A 26,960-nucleotide genomic window follows, 5' to 3' on the forward strand; every position below is an offset into this window, starting at 1 on the left:
AGACAGGTGACAACAACAGCCGTCTACAGAGAGGCTCTGGGTATTTCCCAAGCAGCTGAGGTTCACGTCTGCCCAGTAACTGGGGAGAGTACTTCAGCTTACTGTGAGTGGGAGCTGGTCATTCTCTTAAGGCTTTTTAAAGATCCAGGCTGCAGCTGAGTAGGGAGAAGTGTGCTGAGATTCAATGACTGGTGAATCTACACTCTAGTTGGGTGTAATAGAAAAGACAGTAAAAGAGGAAACACAAAGCAGATAAATAACTACGCTGCATTTAAGTCCTCTCAGGAATATATGTTGGCTCTTCATAAACAATACTGGAGAAAGCAGAAGGTCTGGCTTTTTGGTTTGTCTTGAGTCGGGTTTCTCTGTGTTCCTGGAACTCCCTATTTGGACCTGGCTCCTTCTCACTCAGCGATTCCCCTGCTGCAAACTAAGGCACAGGCCACCATACCAGGCTTTTGTTTTCATTTTTGAATTGCATTCCTGTGAGGTTCTTCTAGGTTAGATTTTTTTGTTTAAATTTTGATTTTTTTATTTGTTTGTTTGAATCCCAAGAATTTATATTCCATAGGCCACACTACGTCTCTGAGTATTCCAAAACCAGGGGCCAAACCAAAGATAATCAAGAGAAGTACAGAAACACAAGAAATTGCCTTTGGCTTGGAAGGAAGAGGCAGGGGGATCTCTGAGTTCGAGGTTAGCCTGATCTATAGAGTAAACTTCAGGACAGCCAGGGCTACACAGAGAAACCCTGCCTCAAACCTAAATAAATAAATAAAATAAAATGAATAAAAAATTTTCAATTTTCAATTCCACACTGAGAGAGCACCTAAGCACGCTCAAAACACAATACACCAGAGGTGAAACGGCCATTATTGCGAGCACAAACCTGGGGACCATGTACCTTACAAAACTCATGTGCATCTGGAATATGGTGAGCCAGCATTTTTTTGTGTATTTTAATTATTACATTGTTATTATTATGTGAATATGATGGGGGACACCTGAGGAGGTCAGAGGTCACCTTTGTAAAATCAGTTCTCTTCCATTTTCCATGGGTTCTGGGAGTCAGATCATGAGGTTCGCACATGAAGTAAGTGTCCTTACCTACTGAAGCCCCTCTCCAGCTCAGTGGGTTTTCTTGAAAAGGTCTTGTGTAGCCTAGGCTGGTATTGTACTCCCTAAGTACCTTAGGATGACCTTGAACTACAAGATCCTCCTACCATGTTGGGGGTGGGGGGGCACCCCATTCTGTAGTTTTTATTTTGATTCAGAGTCTGAATTCACCTTTTAAGCTGAAAGATGAGAGAAGAATGAGCCAGGAAAAGGTCCTGACAAATTATCTGACTCCATACGAGCTTCGTTTTTATTCAGATCTGAGGACTTAAGAGTTTAGGTAAAGCCCAAATATATCTTCCTCAGTCCAACAAATACCCTGCTGCCTTTCCCTCCCCAACTCAGAACCCTCAGCTCTTTTCTAGTGCTGCTCCTCCTCCTCGCCAACCTGCAGGGAAAAGCAACCCACCGTGCCAGTGAACCAACACAGTTCTGACGATCTCCCCGACTTGGCCCTTGCAGCACTGACTCTATCTCATAGAGACAAATATACAATAAACGTCACACCATCCTGACAGACAGGTTCTGATTCATGGGTTAGCAAGACCCATCTGAGGAAAATTACCAAATCAAAGGACATCTCTCTCTGCATTTATCAAGCCCATGTTCCCCAAGGCCATGCTCAAGTACATAAATGAGTTCATTCATCTGCAGTTAGCAGAGACCTCCTAGTGCAGTTTGTACTTGTAAACCTTTCCCTTCATCAACATTTCCTCAAATCTTTCAACTCCAAACACATTTTTTTTTCTCATGAATACTCATGTTCAAGAAATAAATGTTTCTATCTGAAATGCTTTATTTCCCCATCAAATGTAAATTCAAAACACACAACTTACATCCAGGACTAAATAGAGAGCTTTTGTCTCAAATATAAGCAAAACAAACAAAAACCTCATTTATAAAGTAAGAATTGTGCACCCATATGAGAACAGGGGTGGCAAGACAGCTCAGCAGGTCAAGACCCTTGCTGTCGCCTGACACCCCGAGTTCATCTCTGGAACCCACCTAGTAGAGGGAGAAAAACAACACACAGAAGAAAAATGAGCATCTCCCAGTGGTGGTGGTAGTGGTAGTGGTGCACACCCTTAATCCCAGTACTCAGGAGGCAGAGATGGGGGATGTCTTAAGTTCGAAGCCAGCCTCATCTACAGAGCGAGTTCCAGACCAGCCAAGGCTACAGAGAAACTCCGCCTCAAAAAAACCAAAGAGAAAAAAAGAAAAATGAACAGAATAACAAAAACAGGATAGGCTGGATGTGGTAGCTCATGTCTATAACCCTAGCACTCAGTACAGTGAAGTCATTACAAGTTTAAAATCAGCTTGGACTACAAAATGAGACCACCCCCCCAAGGACAAGGAGAAAAAGACAGAAAGAGGAAGAGACAGGACAGAAAGCAGAGTCTATACTTGACAAGCTTTCATTTAAACATGGATTTATTTGTTTAGTTTTTGTTGATTTTGTTGTTTTGAGACAGGGTGTCTTTGTGTAGCCCTGGCTGTCATGAACTCGCTCTGTCAATCAGGCTGGCCTCGAACTCAGAGATCCACCTGCCCCTGCCTCTGCCTCTCGAGTGCTGGGATTAAAGGTGTGTGTCACCACCGCCAGCCTGCTAAACATTTACTTTTATTTTTAAATTGTGTGTGAGTATGTGTACATGCCTGAGGAGGCCAGAATAGGACATCAAACCCCCTAGAGCTGCCCACATGGGTTTGGGGAACAAATTCGGGTCCTCTACTACGCAGTATGTGCTCTCCAGTCCCTATCACTGCATTTCCCACTGTAAAAGACAGTGCAAACCTGGCCCTTTAGAAGGCACTCTTAACTTTTCCAAGTTGACTTCTCTCCTTATTCCCTTTTATATTTGCCAAGTCCTCAAGGAATATTAAGAAAAAGACCCATTGAAAAAGTGACTAAGACATTCAAGAACGTTCTAAGATATGAATCACATGAACAAAAGTGCTTACCTTGCCAGGTGGCCTTTAACCTTAGAGGCAGAGGCAGGCGGATCTCTGTGAGTTCAAGGCCAGCCTGGTCTACAGAGCAAGATCCAGGACAGGCACCAAAGCTACACAGAGAAACCCTGTCTCAAAAAACAAATAAATAAATAAAAATAAAAAAGTGTTTGCTATACATGGTAACTATCCTGAGGTAGACAGATGCCAGGTGGTATCGCAGTGACTGATGTCGGGCTGCTCTGTCTTACTCAGGTGGCCGTGAATTGTGACAGTGCTCCTGCCTCAGCTTCCCTGTTCTGGGATTACAGGCAGATAGCATACACAACTCTGTGTGTGTGTGTGTGTGTGTGTGTGTGTGTGTGTGTGTGTGTGTGTGTGAGAGAGAGAGACAGAGACAGAGACAGAGACAGAGACAGAGAGACATCTCTGTGAGTTCAAGACCAGCCAGGGTTGCACAGTGAGACTCTGTCTCAAAAAAGAAAAAGGATTTACTTCACCCTAAATACAAAAGAAATGTTTTAAAAATATCTCAGCTGTTCTAAGGAGGCAGAAAAGTAGGTACTGGGTCATAACTACACAATTTACTTCAGAGCTTGTGGCAACCGTTTCCACTGCAGCCAGGAATTAAGCACACAGTAGAAAATTACCTACAGCAACTGGCAACTAATACCATCGTTTTTTAAAAAAGTGATTTTCTCATTCTTCCCACCAGAATATCAACATTAATATCTCTTATCCAAAAATGAGTTCAAACTTTTGTTGGCTTCCAAACTCAACTTTTATCTTCAAGATTCAAATTCAAAAGAACATTTTAGAAAACTTACTAATTTTATCTTGAATATACAAAGACTGCTTGTACGTAGACTGATATAATTAGTGCCTTGTGAGCAGTAAGTTCAAGCATTCAAAATAGTCACCACTCTAGAACATAAAAAGAAACCACAAGAAACAGTGATCTGAAGCATAATTTAGGCACATTTAAAAATTTTGAACTCAGAAATTCCCAAGAACACAAAAGTAGTCACCGGACTCAAAATTGAAAAACATTCATTATTATCTTAAGAGACCAAACAAATCTGGGTACTCTTTTACTGGTGAGTGCAACAAAGTTATTCATCCATCAGCCCTCTTGTACCATGTGAGGACAAATTCCAATCTGGAGACCTAGATACCTCTACAAGTAGAAAGAACCTAAGGCACTACAACTAATTTTCCCTCAGGAAATCTTTCCTCTGGAGTGATTAAAGCTTGACATGAGCTGAGCTAACTGTCTTCCTGGCCCCACCCCACGCACCCCACAGTATAAGGATGTCCTTGAACACGTTAGTGCTCTACCACTGAGCTCTAACCCCAGCCCCAAGCCAGTAAAACTTTCCAAATACCAAACAAGTAGCTAGTGCTTTCTGTAAATGGATTATATGCATTAAGATGTCAGCAGTTCTCAGGCTAATCTGATTTTCTAAATGAATTTAAGGTTGTAAGGCAAAAAGGCCTTAGGCTCACCACCTGAATCTACCACCATGTGACCGACAACAGGACGAAAAGCAGAGCCTAGGGACAGTGGAAAATTAATGTCGATACGGCCTTGACTTCCCAGAGGTGAGCGTTATGACACACTCCAGGGTGAGTGACAACACTGGTGGCTTCTCTCAGAAACACTTCAAAGCTTGAACACACAGCTGTCAGCGCCCCGCTTCAATGCCTGAAACCACCTGAACATTTTTTTTCCTGAGTCTTTATGCCAGCCAGTGCAGAGAACACAAAGTGGTCCCCCAAAACTAATGTGCACAGTGAAGGCAGATTAAAGGTGAAACACTGGACGAGCGGGAGGCATGCCACCTTAGCACACGCGTGGTAAAGAGGTTTAATATAACACTCCTTAAACACATGCACAATAAAGTTATCTTTCCTGCACTCAGCAGTCTCTGTGACATCAGAATCTTTTCTGGGAACAACAGAATGTGAGATCTAAAAAGCCAAACTGACTCAGAGACCACCGAGGACCCGTTTTCTACCTTTGTAGGGTTTTTAAACCAAAGTCATCACCACTCATCACGAAATACTCTTCTCACAAGTTCCTATCACTTTTTCTGGACACACCCCCCCCACGACACACACACTCACCAGGAGGTCATCTCAGCCTTGCTCTCTAGCTGATTGTAGGACAAAGAAAAGCAGGTGGAGGAAATGAAGGCTTCACACTTGAGACCCCAGGAAACCAATTTCTATTAAAAGTTCCCACCTCCTTCCCTTAGAAGCCAGGAAGCGACTGCTTTTAAGGATAAGTGATGCAGAGCTTGGCAGAAATGTCAAGAAGTCGATAAAGGGAAGCAAAACTTTTAAGAGAAAGTGAATGTTATCACAGCCAAAATATTCAGAGAGTAACAACGCAACAGAAGGTTTACTTGAGCACTCAGAAGTGTTCACTTGGACTATTTAAAAAGCACAGGTCCATGGTGTCACACCAACCTAATACATAAGGATCTCAAAAGGAGATCCATGGTGTCATACCAACCTAATACATAAGGATCTCAAAAGGTCAGGCCTACAGAGCTGTATTCTTTGTTATTATTTATTAATATTGTACATATGCACACATGCAGGCAGAACACTGTATACACAATAAATAAATCAAAGGGCACTGGGTGCTTTTCCAGATGACCCAGGTTCTGACCCAGGTTCAACTGCCAGCATCTACATAACACAACCATTTCTAACTCCTGTTCTAGGGAATCTAATGCCCTCTTTGGTCTGCAAGGGCACTAGATACACAAAAAAATATACATGCAGGCAAAATACACATACACATAAAATAAAAAAAATTTAACGAAAAAAAGAAAAGCAAGGAAAGAATCATAGATACCTATTACATTCCTAGAATTCAAACAGAGAAGCAATGAGAATCTTTCACAAGCATAACTCAACAAACAAAAATATGCCAAAAGCTTGAATCTGGAAATTGAGAGCACAAAGCAAAACAGCAAACCAAAGCTCAAAAAACTAATTAATGAATGAACTGTCTTTAAAAAGGCAACAAGATCAGGACACACTTGTGCAGAGTCAAGAGTAGGACAGTTAGATTCAACCATGAAAAGGCATTCAGAACTCACAGAGAAGCAGGAGTGTCAATAGGACGGGGAAGGGATTTCTCTGAAGACACAGACTAGTCCAGAACACACTGAGGTCAATCCTCTGAGGCCTCTCAAAATACTGTTTATCTTCAACTGCTCCTTCTCAAAAATCACTTCCACACAAACGGCATGATAGTGAGAATTCTGTAACTGCTTCTGTGTTATATCCTAGTTATTTCTACACCAAAATAGTCTCTATAAAGTCTACACTAAGCATTTCAAACAATCTCAGTACGTTTCTGTGAAATAAATATGAGAAATTAAAAATAAATAGGTATAAATAAAAGACACACTCCACTCCAAAAACAAAACAAACACAACACAAAAAAGTCACAGAATATGTAGGTGAGAAAAGAAATTAGCATGTTCCAGATTTTGACAGAACACCCTAGACTATATTTATAACTATCACTGCCGTCACACTCATTAACTGCCAGAAGAGTCTCGATAGGATGCTGCTCAGATATTTTCATTTTCCTGGAGACCCTATCCCATTACCAAGGTTAAAGCTGTACAATTGCCACCCATCAACTTGTCTGTCTGGTTTTTGTTTTTTTGAGACAGGGTTTCAATATGTAGCCCTGACTGACCTAGAGCTCATGAGTTTCATCTGCCTCTAGAAGAGGGCTGGGATTAAATCAAAAAAAAAAAAAAAAAAAAAAAAAAGTCCAGATGAATTCACTAGTGAATTTTACCAGACCCTCAAAGACCACCACCAATGCTTCTCCAACTACTCCACAAAACAGAAAAAGCATATCACCAAACTCTTTTTCTAATGAACATTCTCATCAAGATACTTGTAAGCTAAGGATGTATACTACTTTGTAATTAAAAATTATACTTTTGGGCCAGCAAGATGGCTCAGGCATAAAAAGACAGTTGCTGCCAAGGCGGACAACCTGAGTTTAATTCCAGGGCCCACCCTGTGGAAGGAGAAAACCCACTCTGGCAAGCTGTCCTAACTTCCTCAGACATGCACACAGTGGCACACACCATCACCCCCACAATAAACAATTTTTAGATTATAATTTATAGAAGATGTCTTAAGAAAGGTATCCTGCATAGGTGGACAATGCTTCCTCCACATGTTATAAAATAAAAATCTAAGTGCCCAGTGTGGGATATTTTCCTATGAAAATTATAAAGGCCCCCAAAGTAACACAGCCTATTATTGATGCTATAAAATAAGACCTCATTGCTGAATACACAGCACTCTTTGCTATTGGGACACAGAAATCAAGCTAGAACTGACTGGGAAACTTCCTTCCTACTGGCTAGCTTTCACAGTGCCACTACACAGAGCACAGAGGACAGGGGGCATAAAATTCATCAATGCACTTAGCTAACAGTGGACCCTGCAAGCTAGAATACCAACAAAACATGCCCACCAGTGAAATAATGGTGTGACCATTGTGATAGGTGACCAACTGCTTTCTGATTGATTTTCAGAACTGTTCCACATGTGGGAATCCATGCCTTGTACTATAAGCCTGGTCAAAAGCACATGGTGAGGGAGGATATAATCCCTAGATGGGAACTCACAATTGTTGATTTGTTAAATGGACGCATTGTCAAACTATCTTCTAAATATTTATATTTATACCCACAGGCCACTCCTGCTCTCAACCTTAGCCAGAAAAGCTACTTTTTACAGTATGTAGCAGTCATGCAGACTCATAACTGGTTAACATGCTAAGAATGCTCAGCCCTAACTGGGATATACATATCAACCTCTCATGTAAGGCTCAAATAATATCAAAGAAAAGGGGAGTATTAGAAATATAAGAGTTAGGGCTAGAAATGTGACTCAAAGGTTAAGAGCACTTGTTACTCTTGCAGTGTGTTGGAAGCATAAGCACAAAAGCCCTTGTGCCCACAGAACTCCAGAGAAACCAAGAATGTTAAGCAACATAGGATGTCTCTCCAATGGTCAAGATGTCAAAAACCTGTTCTTCAGTCCAGAAAGCTGGAAACCAGAAGTGATTAACAGCCTGGTGATCTGCATTACCTGTTGGGCTAGGCCATATCAAGCTCCTATAACCAGGACCAGAGGTGGCTAGCATTCTAAATGACCCTTACAGCCAGGGGCTCCCCAAGCTCCCACAACCAGGACCAGAGATACCTAATGTAGGGGGGGAAAGGGGCTAGCTAAAGAAACCCACCCTGACCCTGGAGCCCAGAACTAGTGAAAGAAACACAGCCTGGATCTGGACCCGAGCCAGAGAAAAACATTTTATCCCTGAACCCAGAACCAAAGAAACACGCCCTGACTCTGAAACCAGTGCCAAAGAAACACACTTTGTCCCTGGAATCAGAGCCCGTGAAAGAAATATGCCCTGTCCTTAGAATTAGAGCCAAAAAGCCAAGGAAGGCCAGTGAAAGAAACACAATTTAGCCCTACCAAAATGTAAGTGAGTGTTGCAACTCTGGAGGAAAGGTATCCTGACTGCTCAGGAGTCAGGCTATACCTGGAGTTGGGGTGCAGTGGGGGATAGTCTCACCATAGGATATAGCAATCCTGTTCCTCTCCCTACTTAAGGGGGCTTCCCAGCAGAGCTCTGCTTCTTCTCCAGCCCAAAACATTGTTTCTTTTGCTTCACTCTGCTACAGGGGAAACCCCTGCAGAAATATAGCAATCTCCACCTTGCTCAGTCTCCTAAGGGAACACCTCTGAGAGGTTTTTTCTGCTCAGTCCACTAAAGGACGTCTCAACAAGGTTCTTCTCTGCACGGGCAAATGAAGACCTTCATACCCAAATAAGACTCTTTTGAGAAAAGAGATTTATTTGGGAAGGAGGAGTCCAGGAGGGTGGCTACCTCTACCAGGGTGGGAAAGAACAGCCAACAACTGAACAGGCAGGGTGGTTTATATAGGATTTCTTAGGGGCAGAGTTTCTCCAGGGAGAAGATTTTCTGTCCAGGGCTTAGTTTTTTCTGCTTAGGGATTGGTTAGTTTTGTTGGTCAGGGGCAGAGATGGCCCTGATTTCTGAGGCAAACTGTGTTTCTTTCACTGGCCTTTCTTGGCTTTTTGGCTCTAATTCTAAGGCCAGGGCATATTTCTTTCACTGGCTCTGATTCCAGGGACAAAGTGTGTTTCTTTGGCACTGGTTTCAGAGTCAGGGCGTGTTTCTTTGGTTCTGGGTTCAGGGATAAAATGTTTTTCTCTGGCTCGGGTCCCAGATCCAGGCTGTGTTTCTTTCACAAGTTCTGGGCTCCAGGATCAGGGTGGGTTTCTTTAGCCAGCCCCTTTTCCCTACACCTAACAGTCTAAATGGTCCTTACATCTGTATAGCCAAAGGCTTCCCCAAGCTCCCACAACCAGGACTTGAGGTGGCTAACAGCCCAAATAACCTCTACACTATCTGCATGACCAAAACCAGGCCAGACCCTTCCTTAGGCTCTTAAGCTAGTATAGGCAGCCTATCTCTAGATCCCATCTTTTTAGGAGAAATTACATGTACCCCGAGTTGAGTTTCAATGTAATTCTGCTTCCGCTTCCTTATGCACTGGGAAACTTTATACCAGGAAACTTTTTTCCAAATTATGTTGTGTTTAAATTTGTTGGGAATAACCCGCCTGGGATCAGACTCCAAGCCTTGATCCTGGTTGACGAAGTCGATCTCAACTCTTGCTGTTTGCTTTCCTGACTGCTGTGACCACCTACAGGGTCCTCCTCAGCAGAGGACCCAAGTTTGACTCCCAGTACTTATATGGTAACTCAAAACCGTAACTCTCATTCTAGGGAATCTGACACCCTCTTCTTTGATCAAAGCCAGCCAGGTCTTAAGCTCTCGTCCAGTCAGGTCTATAAAGTGAGACCCTGCAAGGGGCAAAAAAGCTATTAGGTATTATTTAATTTTATCTGAACGGTGCCTATGTATGTAACTGCTACCCTCCTCAGCAATGCTCCAAACAATATCACATGTGTTAGCTTTTTGAGGTCAGTATCTTAAACTTTCCTAAGCTTCTACAATCCATAGATCAGGAAAATTTCCTACCAAAAAACCCCTAACAGAGTTGTAGCTGTAGTTCCACAGTAGAGTGCTTGCTGCTTCAGTCTCTAGGTTCAGTGCCCAATACTGCCCGCCCACCCCATAAAATTAAACCACACACACACACACAGAGCAAAACACACAAAACCCCAGTTAACACACAATATAGTCCGATACCCCAAACCAAGCACCCCTATTTCCTCTTATACAGGTTTTTATAACTTTTAAATTGGTGTGTTTGTGTGAGTAATACTTAAAAAAAAAACAACAACAACAAAGATGTGTCTAACCTTAAGGCAGAGTGTGAAAACAGAAGTGAACAAAGAAAACCCCATTACCATCTAGTTAAAGTTAAGATTATCTTTTCAAGAACTCCGGGCAGGGGGAAAAAAAAATCTGCACTGGAAGTGTAACAGGAAGGAGAAAGTTGGGGCAGGGGAAATGATGAGGAGGGAGGTGAAGGTGTATTTGTTACAAATAAACTGGACAAACAGAGGTCAGAGAGTCCCCTCCACTATCCAGGACAGGAACCAAACAAAGCTACATAGAGAAACCCTGTCTCAAAAAACAAAAAAGAAAAAAAAGAAAAGAAAAGAATCTATAGGACAAAGTTACTTTGTTTACAGTTCATATGATATAATCAACAGTAAGGCAGTGATATTCAAATGACTTGTAAAAATGAAGTGCTAAGAAGCCAGCTTTACAAAATGACTTCATGAAGTCATTTCTAATCTGTACAGGCTTCCCAGGCTGTTCTAATATTCTAAAAACAGCGGTTACAGCAATATATATTACCTTTCTAGAGATGGAAGAGACATTCAAACCAAATCTCTGTGCTCTTTCCTTTAGTTTATCCAAGTTAACCTACAAAAATAGAGATACATTAAAAAATAAGAATAAAAAAACAGAGAAGGCAGAAACTATGGTCTAAAGCTGAGTTCAAATAAGCCTACTGACATTAACCATACCCTATGTGCTGAACTCAGAAAACACGTGACACCTACTAATCCCAATGATAAAAAGTCTCTTCTGAAATGTGGTGAAGGTGAAGGGTTCAGCTCTAACTCCTTTATTCATCAATGGTTAAAAGGGCTTAAGAGGGCTCAAGATCAAAGTAGGCCAAACACTGCTTGAAAAAAACTACCATATATATAAACAATTCTCTCTAAAAACAAGTCCATCATTCACAGTCCAAATTCATGAATTCCTACCACACAAGCTCTAAAAGTAGTTTGTATGACTGATTTTTAAATTTTCTGAGACAGGCTCTCCCACTATGAAGCCCAAGATAGCCTTGAACTCACTAAATAATCCAGCATGGCCTCAAACTTGCAGCAATCCTCCTGCTTCAGTCTCCCTCCTGAATACTGAGATTACAAACTCTGCTAAGTGATTCCTAATTGTTATCTTCAAGCAAAGACAAACTTCTCAACTTTAGAAGACAAATGATACTACTCAACTCAATTCTCTTTCGTTTCTTGAAAGCCTTGGTACGATGTTAACTAATAGTTAACAGTAATAAAATATTTCCATTTCAGTTACAATACTAACTGAAGCAGGATTTCAGTTGAATATATTTTATCACAATATGTTTCTATTTTTAAAACATGCTACCTAGTCACAATGGCCCAGAAAATACCAGTCTAATTCTACATTTTTAATTCTCATATATGCATATAATACACACACACACACACACACACACACTACGTAACAATATTTTTGTGTGTGACATCTGACTGTGTAGCCCTGGCTTGCTTGGCTCTGTAGACCAGGCTGACCTCCAAGTGCATAAAGATCCACCGCCTCTACCTCTGCTTCCCTCCCTGGTGCTGGGATTAAAGGCGTACACTACCATGCCTGCCTTCTTCTCTTCAGTTACAGGCAACAGTAAGAGACAGAAGGCTGGGGATGCAGCTCAGCGGGTGGAGCGCCTGCCGGGCGTGCACCCTGGGTTTGATCCCCAGTGCCATATGAAGTGGAGCAGACAGAGTGTGGCAAACAGAGTGAAGTATGCCTGCAACCCAGCATTCTGAAGGTAGAAGCAAGAGAATCACAAGTTCAAGGCCATCCTCAGTTGACCGGGGAATCATGAGACCCTGTTTCAAAAAATTAAATAATTAATTGATTTTTAAAAAGAACAGTATCTGCAGATAGAATTTATTAAGTTGCTTCCACAGATTCTTTGCAGTCATTAAGAATCAGACATTGAACCGGGCAGTGGTGGTGCACCAGCACCTGGGAGGCAGAGGCAGGTGCATCTCTGTGAATTCGAGGCCAGCCTGGTCTACAGAGCGAGATCCAGGACATGCACCAACACTACACAGAAACCTGTCTGATTCCCCACCCACCCACCCCACCCCTGCAAAAAAAAAAAAATCAGACACTGGGGCTGGTGAGATAGCTCAGCAGATAAAGTGTTTGTGCCACAAGCCTGGCAGTTTACACCCAGAACCCGAGTCAAGGTGGAAGAAGAAAAACAACCCCACCATGTTGTCCTCTAATCAACACACACACACACACACACACACACACACACACACACACACACACACACAGTGGCATGCCCCTCTCCAAAAACAAATCTATAAAAAAAAAAAAAATTAATCTCAGCACTTGGGAGGCAGAAGCAAGTAGATCTCTGTGGTCTACAGAGTGAGTTCCAGGACAGCCAGGATACACAGAGAGACCCTGTCTCAAAGAAACAAAATTAATTAATTAATTTGAAAAAATTAGGCATTACCAAAAGCTGTAAGGCCTAAAACTTCAGGGTCATAAAACCAAAGGGTTATTTAGCTAACAAAAATCTACTTATCTTTTCAAATCGATGGCTGGTAGGAAAGAAGGTTATCTATAGTAACTTTAAGATGTCAAATTTTTCTATCTTCCCCAGACTTCAAATACTTAAAATTCAAGGCACACTATACTGAAAAGTTAGCAAACTGATCTGACAGAGATTCTATCTTTAAAGCTGCACAGGACTCAGACCAGCGTGTGAGAGATTTAAAGGGTTTCATACCATAGGCTTGGTATCAGATGACAGACCTGCGGAAAAAAGTTGAGTTGTTTAATATTGTTAGAACTTACACAATTAAATCTTCAAATCAAACGAAGAGCATAAACATAATACGCACGATAAAAACCCTTTAGAGGTACATGAGACCTTGTCTCAAAATTTTAATTAATTGATTCAAAAAAGAACAACACCTACAAACAGACTGTTCTGTGGTTATAAGAATCAGACACTGGGGCTGGTGAGATGGCCCAGCAAGTAAAGGTGTTTGTGCACAAGCCTGAAGTTCATCCCCAGAGTCCAAGCAAGGTGAAGAAGAGAACCAACTCCATCTAGGTTATCTTCTAGACATTGAGTTAAAAAAATTGAAAAACATACATCCATACAAAAACTTACAAATATTCACAGCATCATTAACTGTATCAGATAAATAGTGAAAGCTATAAGCTACTATCAACTGATAACTGGTTAAATAAAATGGGGCATATCTGCTGTGGGATGGTCTGTATGTCAAATTGCTCTGATTGGTCAATAAATAAAACACTGATTGGCCAGTGGCTAGGCAGGAAGTATAGGCGGGACTGACAGAGAGGAGAAAAGAACAGGAAGGCAGACGGAGTCACTGCCAGCCACCACCATGGCAAGTCGCATGTGAAGACACCGGTAAGCCTCCAGCCACGTGGCAAGGTATAGATTTGTGGAAATGGATTAATTTAAGCTGTAAGAACAGTTAACAAGAAGCCTGCCACGGCCATACAGTTTGTAAGCAATAGAAGTCTCTGTGTTTACTTGGTTGGGTCTGAGCAGCTGTGGGACTGGCAGGTGACAAAGATTTGTCCTAACTGTGGGCAAGGCAGGAAAACTCTAGCTACACATATCCATACAGTGGAATATACTATAAGCAATAAAATGAATGAAATATTCTTTAATATCATCAATCTTGGAAACATGTTAGACTGAGAATGTTCAGTGGCAAAGCAACATTTATATACACAGAGAGATAAGACATACATGCCTGGCAGTGGTGGTGTACGCCTTTAATCCTAGCACTTGGGAGGCAGGTGGATCTCTGAGAGTTTGAGGCCACTCCAGTCTACAGAGGCAGTTCCAGGACAGCCAGGGATACACAGAGAAACCCTGTCTTGAAAACACAAACAAAAACAAAAAAAAGACATACAGAACAGGCCCAGTGATGCAGATCTGTAATTTTAGCATTTGGGAGGCTAAAGGAGAAAGATCGTAAATCGGAGACCAGCCTAAGTAAGCTACACAGCAGGTCTGAGTCCATCCAGGGGTACAAAGTGAAATTCTGTCTCAAAAACAATAAAAAAAGTTAAGTACTATACTAAATGAAAAAGCTAATTACAAAAGATCACATATCATACATGCTTCCATTTGTGTGAAGCTAAATTTATAAATGGAGATAAACATCAGTAGTTGATTAAACACTAGGGTAAAAGAGGGAATGAATAACTGGTAATAGGTACAAAATTCCTTTCATGGGTAGTAAATATCAGATTCACTGTAATGTTGCACAGGCCTCTGAATGAACTAAAAAGCTCCAATGAATTACACACTGTATGTACGCATGATGGTTTGAATGAGAAATGTCACCCAGAAACTTGAGCATCTGAACAGGCGCCATCCACTTTTCCACCCTCAAGAGCTGGATTACAGGTAGGTACCACTATACTTGGTGACAATTATTTGTTCCAAACTGTAACAGGGCCCAAGATCTTAGTAAGCCCTGAGACCTTAGCACAATCATCCAGGATGGAAGTACCATTCAGGCTGTAAAACTCACCACATGGACCACATCATCTGCCAAAACTAAAACAAAGGCCTAACCCATCAAATTCCATAGTCTCTACGTGTACTAAACTTGCTCTTTGGCTTCTGAAGTTCTTTCTACTCCTAGCTAACTGTTAACTGAAGTATGTCAACCAAGGACATAGTTTTTGTGTACAAAAGCTCACCCTGGGAAAGGCTATACACTGGGATCCCAAACACCAAGTGTATTCATCAGCAAAGACTTTATTTTTTTTAATGTATTTACTTTTTTTTTTTTTAATTTTATGTGCATTGGTGTTTTGCTTGCATCTGTGTCTGTATGAGGGTGTTGGGTCCCCTAGAACTGGAGTTACAGACAGTTGTGAACTGTCATGTGAGTGTTGGGAACTCAACCAGGGTCCTCTGGAAGACCAGTCAGTGCTTTTAACCAATGAGCCATCTCTCCAGCCCAATAAAGACTTTCTATTGACTTAAACCCTTTCTATTGAGCCGTCTTCAATGGGGGCTACCCCACAACAAAACTTTTTAAACTTTCAACTAACCTTAATTTCTCAGGAGGGGTTCCCTAGCTCCCCACTGTAGACATTCCAATATATATGAACTATTAAGTGTCTGTCTTATGCTCTGGTTCAAAAAATATTATTTCCTTTCACATTTCCTAAATTCTTCTAAGAGTCATTCTGTAGTTTGTTTGCTTGTTTGTTTTTCGAGATAGGGCTTCTCTGTGTATCCCTGGCTGTCCTGGAACTCACTTTGTAGATCAGGCTAGACTCAAATTTAGAGATCCTCCTGCCTCTGCCTCCCCAGTGCTGGGTGGGATTAAAGGTGTGCACCACCACCACTGCTCGGCTTATTCTGTAGTTCTAATGTCAGAATGTATAAATAACACTGCAAATGTTACTTATATATTACATTACTGACCAAGTTTCCTTTTCAGATTATTAATTTTTGCTTCTGGGGGAGTACAGAGAAGAATTGGTTTTTGTTTTATTTTATTGTTTTGTTTTGTTTTTGTGGTGTTTTGAGACAGGGTCTCTCTACATAGCTCTGGCTATCCTGGAACTCAGAAAGATCTGCCTACCTCTGCCTCCCAGTGCTGGGCTCAAAGGTGTGTACCACCATGACCAGCTTTAAAGTTGTTTAGACAAAGAGTCTCACGGTAAATCAGGTTGGCCTTGACTCTTGGTGACTCTGCTTCAGCTTCCCAAGTGCTGGGATTATAGCACTTGGGCCATATCATCTGGCTTAATTTTTGCTTTTATTTTTCTTCATAAAGCATCATCTTTTAAGTCATCTCTGTAGTATCCACACCAATTCTACTGGATTTCTTTTGATATAACCAAAAGTGACAAAACATGTCATTTCTAAAATATTAGTGATGGCAGCCAGGATTTTTCTTATTCTGTTTTAAAGTGCTGGGAACAAACCCAAGGTTATGCTCCAAGCCTTGGTGTTTTTGAAGTATAGCAACCCGACCTCTTTGGGACATTTTTTCTCAACACATTAAATTACTGAAAGATCACAAGATGACAGGATTGGATTGTAGCTACATTAAATCCTGGAGAACAGGTACTATATTCTTTTCTAAGACACAACTTTGAAGCCATGTGAGATGGTACACGCCTTGAATCCCAGCACTCGGATGGCAGAGGCAGGTGGATTCTGAGTTAGAGGCCAGCCTGGTCTATATAGTTTCAAGTCAGTCAGGGCTACATAGAGAATATATATGTAACTTTCCTTCTTATTATTTTCTTTTTTAAAAAATAACACATATTTATTGTATGGATTAAGAAAAAAAGTAAAAAGTCATTCAAAATTCCAGCAACATGACCTGATTAATACAAACAAATCAGTGTATATCCTTCTGATCTTTTCTTCATGCCCATATACTTTCTCTTTTATAAATAAGACAGTAACCTATTTGGTAATATAATTATAGAACTTGCCTTTCCACTTATCTTTCTAACTGGTAAATATCTCATCCTTCTGTGAGGAGGGCAAGCTCTAAGGACCAAACCCAGGGCCTTGCTTATGCCAGGCCAGCACTCTCTACTGGGCCACACCCCACACCTAGGATTCTTTTGCTGGAGCCCCATGCAAAGCTGACCCCCAACACCCTAGGTAGCTAATGACGACATGAACTGGATCCTTGTGCCTCCGCGATCCAAACGCTAGTATTCAAGCAAGCACTATAACGCCTGGTTTACATAGTACTAGGGCTCAAAACCAGGGCCTCCTGCATGCTAGGCAAGTACCTTACAAACTGAGCTACACATCCAGCCATTAGGCCCTTCTTTTTTAAGACAGCCCCCTCACCCACCCCATTTTTATTTATTTATTTGTTTGTTTATCAAGATAGGATTTCTCTGTGTAGTCTTGGCTGTCCTGGAACTCTAGGCCTTGAACTCAGAGATCCACCTGCCTCTGCCTCCCAAGACTAAAGGTGTGCACCACCACCCCTCAGTTAAGACTTTTTTTTTTGTTTATTTGTTTTTGTTTTTTGGTTTTTTGAGACAGGATTTCTGTGTGTGGCTTTATAGCTGGAGCCTTTCCTGGAACTCACTCTGTAACCAAGGCTGGCCTCGAACTCACAGAGATCTGCCTGGCTCTGCCTCCCGAGTGCTGGGATTAAAGGTGTGCGCCACCACCGCCCAGCCAGGTTTTTTCACTATATGGCTTGATTTCAACTAGCAATTCTCTTGCCTCAGTCTCAGTGCTAGAATTGCAGGAATACACTGCTATACCCTATCTTAAAATATTATATTTTGTGTGTATATGGGAGGCCAGAGGACAGTCTCAGGCATGGTTCCTCAGGCTCTGTCCACTTAGTTGTGTTTGGTTGAGACGGGTCTCTCACTGGCCTAGAGCTCACCAATTAGGCAGGTTGGCAGGCCAGAAGGTCCCAGGTATCCCCCCACCTCAGCCTGCTCAGCCCTAGGATTATAAGGGCGCACCACCATATTCTGCTGCTCTTTAAATCCGAGTTCTGGGGCTCAAACTCTCCTCAAGCACTTTACCACTGAGCCACCTCTCCAGCCCTAAAGCAGCGTTTTAACATTCCACGTAGTCCACTATACTAGAGTATACACTTAATCCTGTATTAGATACATTTTTTCCAATTATCGATCAATATGTGATGCTAACATAAGTCTCACGGCTAAGTCTAAGTGTATCAAAGATCACTTCTTTGTTAAGCTCTTAAAAGTAAAATTGTGACATTAAATACAGTCTCCTTCACTTTTAGTCCTTATGTTAGCTCAGAGCCCTGAAAAAGTACACAATAACTTTATGCTAATAAGACACAAAAATAAGTAAACAAGATACCGGAAATTTCTCAGATGTCCTAGGAAAGGAAAATAAACAGTGAGATCTCCTCTATCATAATTTCAGAATCTTCTCTTAATCATTCCTAAGGTCTTAAGGGTGCAAATGCTATTCACTCTTTAAGGGCTTCTGGAGCTAACAAATTTACTTTAATTTGGAGGAATGAAATCTATTCTCAGAAAAGAAAGAAAGTAAATTTTCTTAGAAGAACCTCTGTATTCTCACCTTTTGCTGGAACAGAAGAAATTCCAAATCTGTAGGAAGAAAAGAGAAGCTAAATTTTAGGAAGCTGTTCACACTCTTAGTTGTCTGTGTCCGTGTCAAGGGTACATGACACTTCTTCCTTGTGATCTCAAACTTTGCAATCATTAGCTAATTCTAACAACCCCATGAAAGAGGTTCAGTTACTCTCCTTCTCACCAAGAGTCCAGGAGTCCACTAAAAGCCCTCACACTCAGGAGCAGCTGTTTGTTCTGCTTTTACCTATTGTAAGAATCCTGACCACTGATGACAAAACCCAATGCATAGTGACAATATTCAAATCAGCAGAAATGTTCTGACTATGGCCCAAATGTATTCATTAATTTTAATGAGAACATTACTCCACTTAAAATTAACAATTATATCTAGACACAAAGATCTGACCTCCTGCACTAAACTTAACATCTCCACCTTGTGTCCAAAGGGCTAGAAACACTCACCTGGCTGCCCGCGCAGCCTTCTTGCTCTCCAAGCTTACAGGGACATTGAATCGTTCAGCCCTCTTCTGCATTCTCTAAGTGATGACAGACGAAAATAGAGAACACTGTAATGTCTCGTTAAAAAGAAGTCGGTTAGGGTCATTTCCTAAGGTCTAACTGAAAACACTGACTACTTGAGACCATATTAAGTAGTATCCATTCTCAGGCTTAACACAACAACTATTTCCAAAAAGCAACTTACACACACACACACACACACACACACACACACACACACACAACTATTATTACATTCACATTCTCAAAAACAGCAACAATAAAAAAGAGTAATTCTACACAAACCACAAACCCCAAAAGTTGTATTTGGTCACCCTGTGAAAAGATCAAAGGAACATCTTGGTTCCCGTACAAGTAATCTAAGAGTTAAAAAAACACTATTTGACTGAATCTAAAATAAATAAATTTCTACTTTGAGCAGGGCAGTAGTGGCACATGCCTTTAATCCCAGCACTCATGAGACAGAGGCAGGCGGATCTCTGTGAGTTCAAGGCTAGCCTGGTCTCTAGAGTGAGCTCCAGGACAGCCAGGGCGACACAGAAATACTATCTCAAAAAACCAAACCAAACAAACAAAAAACCCTCTACTTTGAAAATATAAAGCTTAACACAAGATCTCAAATGAAACCTGTTTTCATACATCTTAAAATAAGAATCCAAAGAGATTTCACTCTTACCAGCTACTAACTAACAATTTAAAGGGAACATCTCATCTACCATTGCTACTTTTCCAAGACACAACTTCTCATACTCTAATCCTACGCCTGTGAAGTTACTACTAAGACCACAGTGGTATATGTAACAGATGACAGTTTTAAGGTGACTGCCCACCCTGCCAGCCCAAATATTTTCCTGAGTAGGTAGAGAAAGGAACATCAATTGTCAATATTGAATTTGTCTATTATTAATTTTTTTACAGTTATTTATTTTTAATTTTGTGTGCATGCATGGATGTATGCATCTATGCTACAACATATGTAACTCACTTGCTCCCTTCTAACATATGGTTCCAGGGGATCAAACTCAGGTTGTCACTTTAGCCACAGGTACCTTTACCTACAAAGCCAAATTAACAGCCCTAAATGAAAAATTTTAAATGATGTAGACAGAAGAAAGGGTTAAAAAAAATGGCCAGGCACAGTGACATGTACCTAGACTCCTAGCACCTGGGAGGTTGATTTGTGAAGATTATACTTGGGGCTAGCTTAAGCTACAGAGTAAGATGCTGTTTCAAAAAACAAACAAAACCAGCCGGGCGGTGGTGGCGCACGCTTTTAATTCCAGTCTCGGGAGGCAGAGCCAGGCGGATCTCTGTGAGGCCGGCCTGATTTACAAAGCGAGTTCCAAGACAAGCTCCAAAGCTACACAGAGAAACCCTACCCTGTCTGGGGGGATGGGGGTGGAGGGTGGAGGATGGGGACTCAGTGGGTGAAGGTGCATGCTGTGCAAGTCTTAAAAAACCTGAGCTAGAATGCCCCAGAACCCACATTAAAACAAAACAAAACAAAACAAAAAAACAACCATGTAAAAAGCCAAATGTGCTAGCACACATCTGCAAACCAAGCACTCCCGTCGCAAGATGGCGGAGATCTGCTGGAGGCTCTTGGCCAGTCAGCCTGGGGCACACAACACAGCCGCAGACAAGAGACCACCAGACTGTGCCAGGGAGATAGTTCAGGGGGTAAAGTTGTTTGCTGACTAAGTTTGGTCTCTGCAACCCACATGCTAGAAGAGAACCACCTCCCCCAACTTGTCCTCTGACCTATACACGCACCCTCGCCCACACCCCCCACACCCCCCCACTCATCCACACAACTGACAGATAAATAAAAGGCAATTTTTAAAAATGTTTTTAAAAGAGAGAGAGAGACCCCTACCTCAACAAAGTGGAAGGCTAGAACTGACTCCAGAAAACTGTCCTCTGACTTCCACATGTGTACCATGGCATTCATGCACCCTCACCCTAATAAATATCTTAAAAAATGAATGAGAGAGGGATCGCTACTAAAAAGAATACTTACTTCAGTCTGAGGTATTCCAGATGTAATTTTTACCACCTTCTTTTCTGATGCCCTAGGAAAAGACAGATTTTTTAAAAAAATCAGAAAATTACTTTTTTAAATTAAAAGCTTAGAAATGTGTAAGAACTCACCCGAGTCACATCCTCTGCCCCATATGTGTCTACCACCCTTTAATCTAAAGAAACATTAAGTCCATAAGAACTCTGGTTCCTTGAACTGTCGTCTACTGAGAGGAAAAAATTAAAACTAAGCTACTTTAAGGTGTAAGAAAGTAATCAGCAAAGAAGTCAGGCTGAATATACTGGGCTAAAGGGACTAAATCATAAATCATTCTATTTGCTTTTAGGAACGTTACAGTTACTTTTGAACCCTCTTTCCAACCTTCAATTAAATGGAAGCTCTCCACTCTCATCACAGTATTTCACCGTGACGTGCAAGCCCTGATTTTGATCCTCCCTAAGTCTCTGCTGCTCCCGTGGGATTTCAGCTCTAGTGAGAACAGTCAAAGCAGAACAAACAAAACTGCCACAGGAAGTGGAGGAAAAGGCTAAGGAGACGGGGTGTTGAATCAGGAAAACATGGTGAGTTACTGGTCAAAAGGTTTAAGAGAAAACAAAAGAAGGGGACCACAGGGGCAGGAGACAAAGTTCGGAAGTCCCAGGATAAATGGAAGGGCATTAACTCTCCAACAAACAACTCCCATAAAACCGTGGGTCATAACCAGTCTCATTAAGGTCCCTTGTTTAGAGACATGGGCAGCTTTTGTTCCAATATCCTAAACACTTTTCCCATTTGATGCCCTGAAAGGTAGTAATGGTTTAATGGCATTTTCAGAGGAAGCAATTCTGGAATAGGACCTGACTCTGTCCTCCATCCTTTTGTTGGAGGTCCTCAGACCAACAGGCAAGCAATGGATGCCCCCTGCTGACCATAACTAAGCCTTACAATATTAACAGCCTCGACTGGGGTGTGTGTGTGCTGTTTTCACACGTAACTTCAGACCTAAGATGACGTAAAGAGATTTCCCTTTGGATAGATAAGGGATTCAGATCAGCCCAGAAATACTCAGACTCTTTTAAGAAATTCACCAACTCTCCATCTTTTCACTGCCGTTGTCTGAGCACGGCTTCTCCCATGAGGTCGGAGCTATCTTCAGACTCGGAGTCCTCATGCCTCCACCTCTCATCACAGATGTCACTACGCACTCCCCACTTCTCTTTTGAAGACAGGGCCTCATCTTGCAACCCTGGCTTGGCCTGTAATTTCCCATATAGACTTGGCTGGCCTTGCTTGATCTGCCCCGCTCTGCTCCCTAAGTGCTGGGATTAAAAGCATGGCCACAGCCAGACATGGGGGCACACACCTTTAAGTCCTGCATTTGAGAAGATCTCTGTGAGTTCAAGGCCAGACTGGTTTATACCAAATTTTAGGGTAGCCAGGTCTACATAGAGAGACCCTGACTCAAAGACAAAAAAGGCACGAGCCATTAGGCCCAAGAGGACTGTCCTTTTAATGAAATTAGACTTCAAATAAAACAAACTTCTGTGACTTTTTCCCTGATTAAGATAGAGGGGCAAAGGCAAATATAGTGGCAAACACCTTTTAAATCCCAAGGCTTGGGAGGCAGAGGAAGGCAGAGGCAGGCTTCCCCATCAACTTCAGGACAGTGACTGCCACATTCTCATCTGGTTTGTTTTTTGTTGTTTTTGAGACAATTTCTCAAGGATGACATTGACCTCTGATCCTTCTGCCTCTACCTCTCACTGGGATTATAAACATGCAACCCTGCACCTAGTTTTACGAAGTGCTGGGGACTGAACCCAGGGCTCTAAACATATGAGGCAAACACCACACCAACTAAATTACAATCTCAGCCTCCATGCTCACATCTTGAAAACAATCATTACAGTAGACCTCAGAGTAGAAGGGGAACCCAAGAGGGAACTTCCTCATATTATATACCAATTCCTTTAGACACAAACTCAGGCAATAAATACAATTACATCCTCATAGGATTCATGGGAAATTTCCATTTCATTGACTAATTTCTCTATCTAGTCACATACAAAAAGCCTTCCCCTAATGTATTAGTCAGGGTTCTCCAGAGTAACAAAACGTATGGGATGAAAGTCGCTCTCTCTCTCTCTCTTATACGTATATACAGAATTTATTGGAAAGACTTACAGGCTGCAGTCCAACTAATCCAACAGTCGCTAGCTGAACACAAAGTCCAAGAATCTAGTAGTTTCTCAGTCCCACGAGGCTGGGTATCTCAACAGATTATGTGTATATGCTGGGATCCCAGAGAAGTCGGCTCCAACGCCAGTGAAGGAATGGATGTGCTGACAAGGTGAGGCAAGCAGGCGAAGGATGAATGAACCCTTCCTCCTCCCATTCTCCTTATATAGGCTTCCAGCAGAAGGTGTGGCCCAGATTAAAGGTATGTCTTCCCGCCTCAAGATCCAGATCAAAGGCATGTTGTCTTCCAACCTCAAGATCTAGATCACAAGTGTGCCCTCCATTTCTGGACTGTAGTTCATTCCAGGTATAGTCAAGTTGACATCCAAAAATAGCCATCACAATCCACCCTCTGTCAACTTGACATACAACCATATCTCCTTATATCATGATTAATTTCCAAATGAAAAGAACCAGGTCAAAATAACTCCTAAACATATATATCCCATGTACAATTATAAATGCATTATAAATTTAGAATAGGTGGCAATGTCCCTTGAGGGACATCCTTTTAGCATCTAAATCTTAAATATGATAACCATTGATATTCTCTTGATGTTAAAGAAACTAAAAGAAAACACAAATATCTGTACAAATTCATTCTTAACAAAATACAGCAGAAGCACTCATGTCAATTGTAATCCTCAGTTTCCGCAACTGGTCATGTGGCTTTAGATGGTGTTCAGAACTACCTTCCTCTACTACCCATTCTGTATTTCCTCCACCCTCTGCAAGCACCTCTGCAAGCACCTCAGCAGGTCTTGGGTCTTTTCCTGAAGGAATGACCCAGCCCTTCATTCCTGAGGGGTCTGTGCCGTTTGGATCCCTTCTGGATTAGACTGTTGTGGTTTTCCATTCATTTTAATCACAGAGCACAGTAGCATCAAGAGACGCTCTAATGGAGCTCCTGCACTCCAGACATGTTCCTTCTTACCTCCATTGTGGAGAGGCAATTCAATTTCCCCACGGTAATCTGGATCTATCACCCATCCTAACACTGTTATTCATTTCTTAGCCTGTTGGTTTAAGGGCATTAAAAGTCCAAAGCGGGGCTGAAGAGATGCCTCAGAGGTTGAGAGCATTGGCTGCTCTTCCAGAGGTCCCCAGTTCAATCTCCAGCAATCACATGGTGGCTCACAATCATCTCTAATGAAATCTGGTGTCCTCTTCTGGAGTGCAGACGTACATGCAGACAGAGCACTGTATACATAATAAATAAATAAATCTTTAAAAAAAAAAAAAAGAAGAAGAAGAAAAAGAAGAAGAAGAAGTCCAAGGTGACCAAGGAGAAGCCTGATATTCCAGTTCAATGGATTGCTCTTTATGGTTCCTGATAGGAGTACTATCCTCTGTGGAACCAAACTTCTATCTAGACCAGCAGAATTTAGAGCTGTGGGAACAGGAATCAAAAACTTCCCTAATGCATCACTAGGGGTGATACAGTGAGCCTAACTATTTTCTTTTCCACTCCTTAATTCATGGACCCATGGATCCTGGCTAGAGGAGAAACAGTACCATATATTGAACACTGATTCAGAGCATATACTGCCTTCTGGAGAACCTTGCCCAAGCCCTCAAGATTCTGCCACTGAATTGGCACTGTAACGGTGTGTTCAAAACACCAAAGTCCATTCCATCTTTCTGTAGGCCAGCTGCTTCAGAAGGGTGAGGAACGTGGTAAGACCAGTGGATTCCATGATCATGGGCCCACTGTGGCACTTCTCTTGGTCAGAAGCAATACTGTGTGGGATACCATGTCAGTGGATAAAGCACTCTGTAAGTCCATGAATGGTGATTTTTGGCTTCATTACATGCAGGAAAGGCAAATCCATAACCAGAATAAGTATCTACTCCAGTAAGAATAAAGCATGGTCTTTTCCACAGAGGAAGTGGTCCAATGTAGTCAACCAGGTGGCTGGCTGGTCACCCCGAGAATGGTGCTATATCTGGGGCTCAGTGTCGGTCTCTTCTGCTGGCAGATCTGGCACTCAGCAGCAGATGCAGCCAGGGCAGCCTTGGTGAGTGAAGTCCATGTTGCTGAGCACAAGTATAACCCTCATCTCGGCCACCACGGCCACTCTGTTCACGGGCTCACTGGACAACGAACGAGGAGGGGAGAGAGACTGACTCTCCACGGAACGGCTCATCCTACCCACTTGATTACTGAACTCCTCCTCAGGGGAAGACACCTTTTGAGGAGCACTTACGGGGGCACAAGTGTCTTCACATCCTTTGCCCATTTGGGGAGATCTAGTCACATACCTCTTCCCCAGATGTTTTCCTCACCAATTTTCCAATCCTGCTCGTTCCAAGTCCCTGATCATCCAGCCAATCCATTGGCTACAGTCCATCAATCAGTGAACAACCACACATCTGGCCATTTCTCTTTCCAAACAAACTGTAATACTATGTGTACTGCCCGAAGTTCTGCTCACTGTAAAGATTTCCCTTTGCCAGTATCTTTCAGGACGTCCCAGAAAGGAGTTGTAATGCTGCAGCTGTCCACTTCTGGGTGGTGCCTGCATAATGTACAGAACCATCAGTCAACCAGGCCCTAGTCTTCTCTTCTTCTCTGATCAGTCAACCGATCAGAGGCTATACTGCATAAGGCTGTAGGTGCATGCTTGGCAGAAAGTCTGTCTTTGTGCTGCCACGCTTCCTGCCACGATGACTATGAACTAAACCTCTGAACATAAGCAAGCCACAGTTAAATGTTTTCTTTATAAGAGTTGCCATGGTCATGGCGTCTCTTCACAGTAATAGAATACTAAGACAGAAACTAACAGTTTTATAAGTATTTGACAGAAATCTATCAAAATGATAAATGCACATTCTGTGTGATACAGCAAATCTTCCAGTGCACATTCATCCTCCGGATGTGACTTGAATAACTATGAGAATCGTTGGATATGGACATAAAACACTACAATTACTGTTTTTACGAATAATCCAAATGTTTATCAACAGGAAACTGATGAAATAAATTACTATTCCTCCAATGAAAGGAAGATACTAATTGAAGCCAAATGTGGTTGCTCAAGTCTATAATGCCAGCACTTGGGATTAGATGATCAAGGTCATTCTTGACTAAATAGCCAAGTTCCACACCAGCCTGGGCTACTTCATCAGACCCAAAAGAGAAGAGTATAATTACTAGAAAGGATAAGGTTCCAAAGTTAATAGCCATTATATCTGGATGATAAGTTGACCACTTGCTAGAACAATTAACATCATAAGGTTGATGCAAGGATTAATAAAACAGAATATTAAAATTATGTCTAACATATAACATTTAAATAATTAATGTAATATAAAGATTCCCAGATGTGAAAGAAAAATCAAGAAACATGCATAGCACCTAAACATATACTCACATATTCATATACACACCCACACACTCCATGTTAAACACCCACAAAAAAATACTAAAAACCTTTGTAAAGTTTCATGGAATGTGCTCAATTTCCTTTTACATGTTTTGAGTGTTTTGCCTGCATACGTGTATATACATGTATGTAGTGCCTGCAAAGGCCAGAAGAGGGCACTGTATCTCTGGAACTGGAATCACCCAGGTTGTGAGCTGCTATGCGAGTGCTGGGAACCAAACCTGGGTCTTGTTTA

General features: G+C 41.8%; 1 protein-coding gene across 2 annotated transcripts in view; it reads right to left on the reverse strand.

The window, feature by feature from the left end:
* Window positions 1-26,960, reverse strand: part of Sarnp (SAP domain containing ribonucleoprotein) — a 59,395-nt gene that overhangs the window by 13,174 nt on the left and 19,261 nt on the right. For both annotated transcript variants that reach the window (XM_042263524.2, XM_042263523.2), the window contains exons 5-9: window positions 21,102-21,153; window positions 19,025-19,098; window positions 18,549-18,577; window positions 13,215-13,240; window positions 10,991-11,059 (exon numbers count right to left, since the gene is read on the reverse strand). In XM_042263524.2, coding sequence (XP_042119458.1) covers window positions 10,991-11,059; window positions 13,215-13,240; window positions 18,549-18,577; window positions 19,025-19,098; window positions 21,102-21,153 — 250 coding nt within the window. The remainder of the gene's footprint in view (window positions 1-10,990; window positions 11,060-13,214; window positions 13,241-18,548; window positions 18,578-19,024; window positions 19,099-21,101; window positions 21,154-26,960) is intronic.

This window comes from Peromyscus maniculatus, chromosome 18 (genome assembly GCF_049852395.1).
Source record: "Peromyscus maniculatus bairdii isolate BWxNUB_F1_BW_parent chromosome 18, HU_Pman_BW_mat_3.1, whole genome shotgun sequence".
Classification (NCBI taxonomy): domain Eukaryota; kingdom Metazoa; phylum Chordata; class Mammalia; order Rodentia; family Cricetidae; genus Peromyscus; species Peromyscus maniculatus.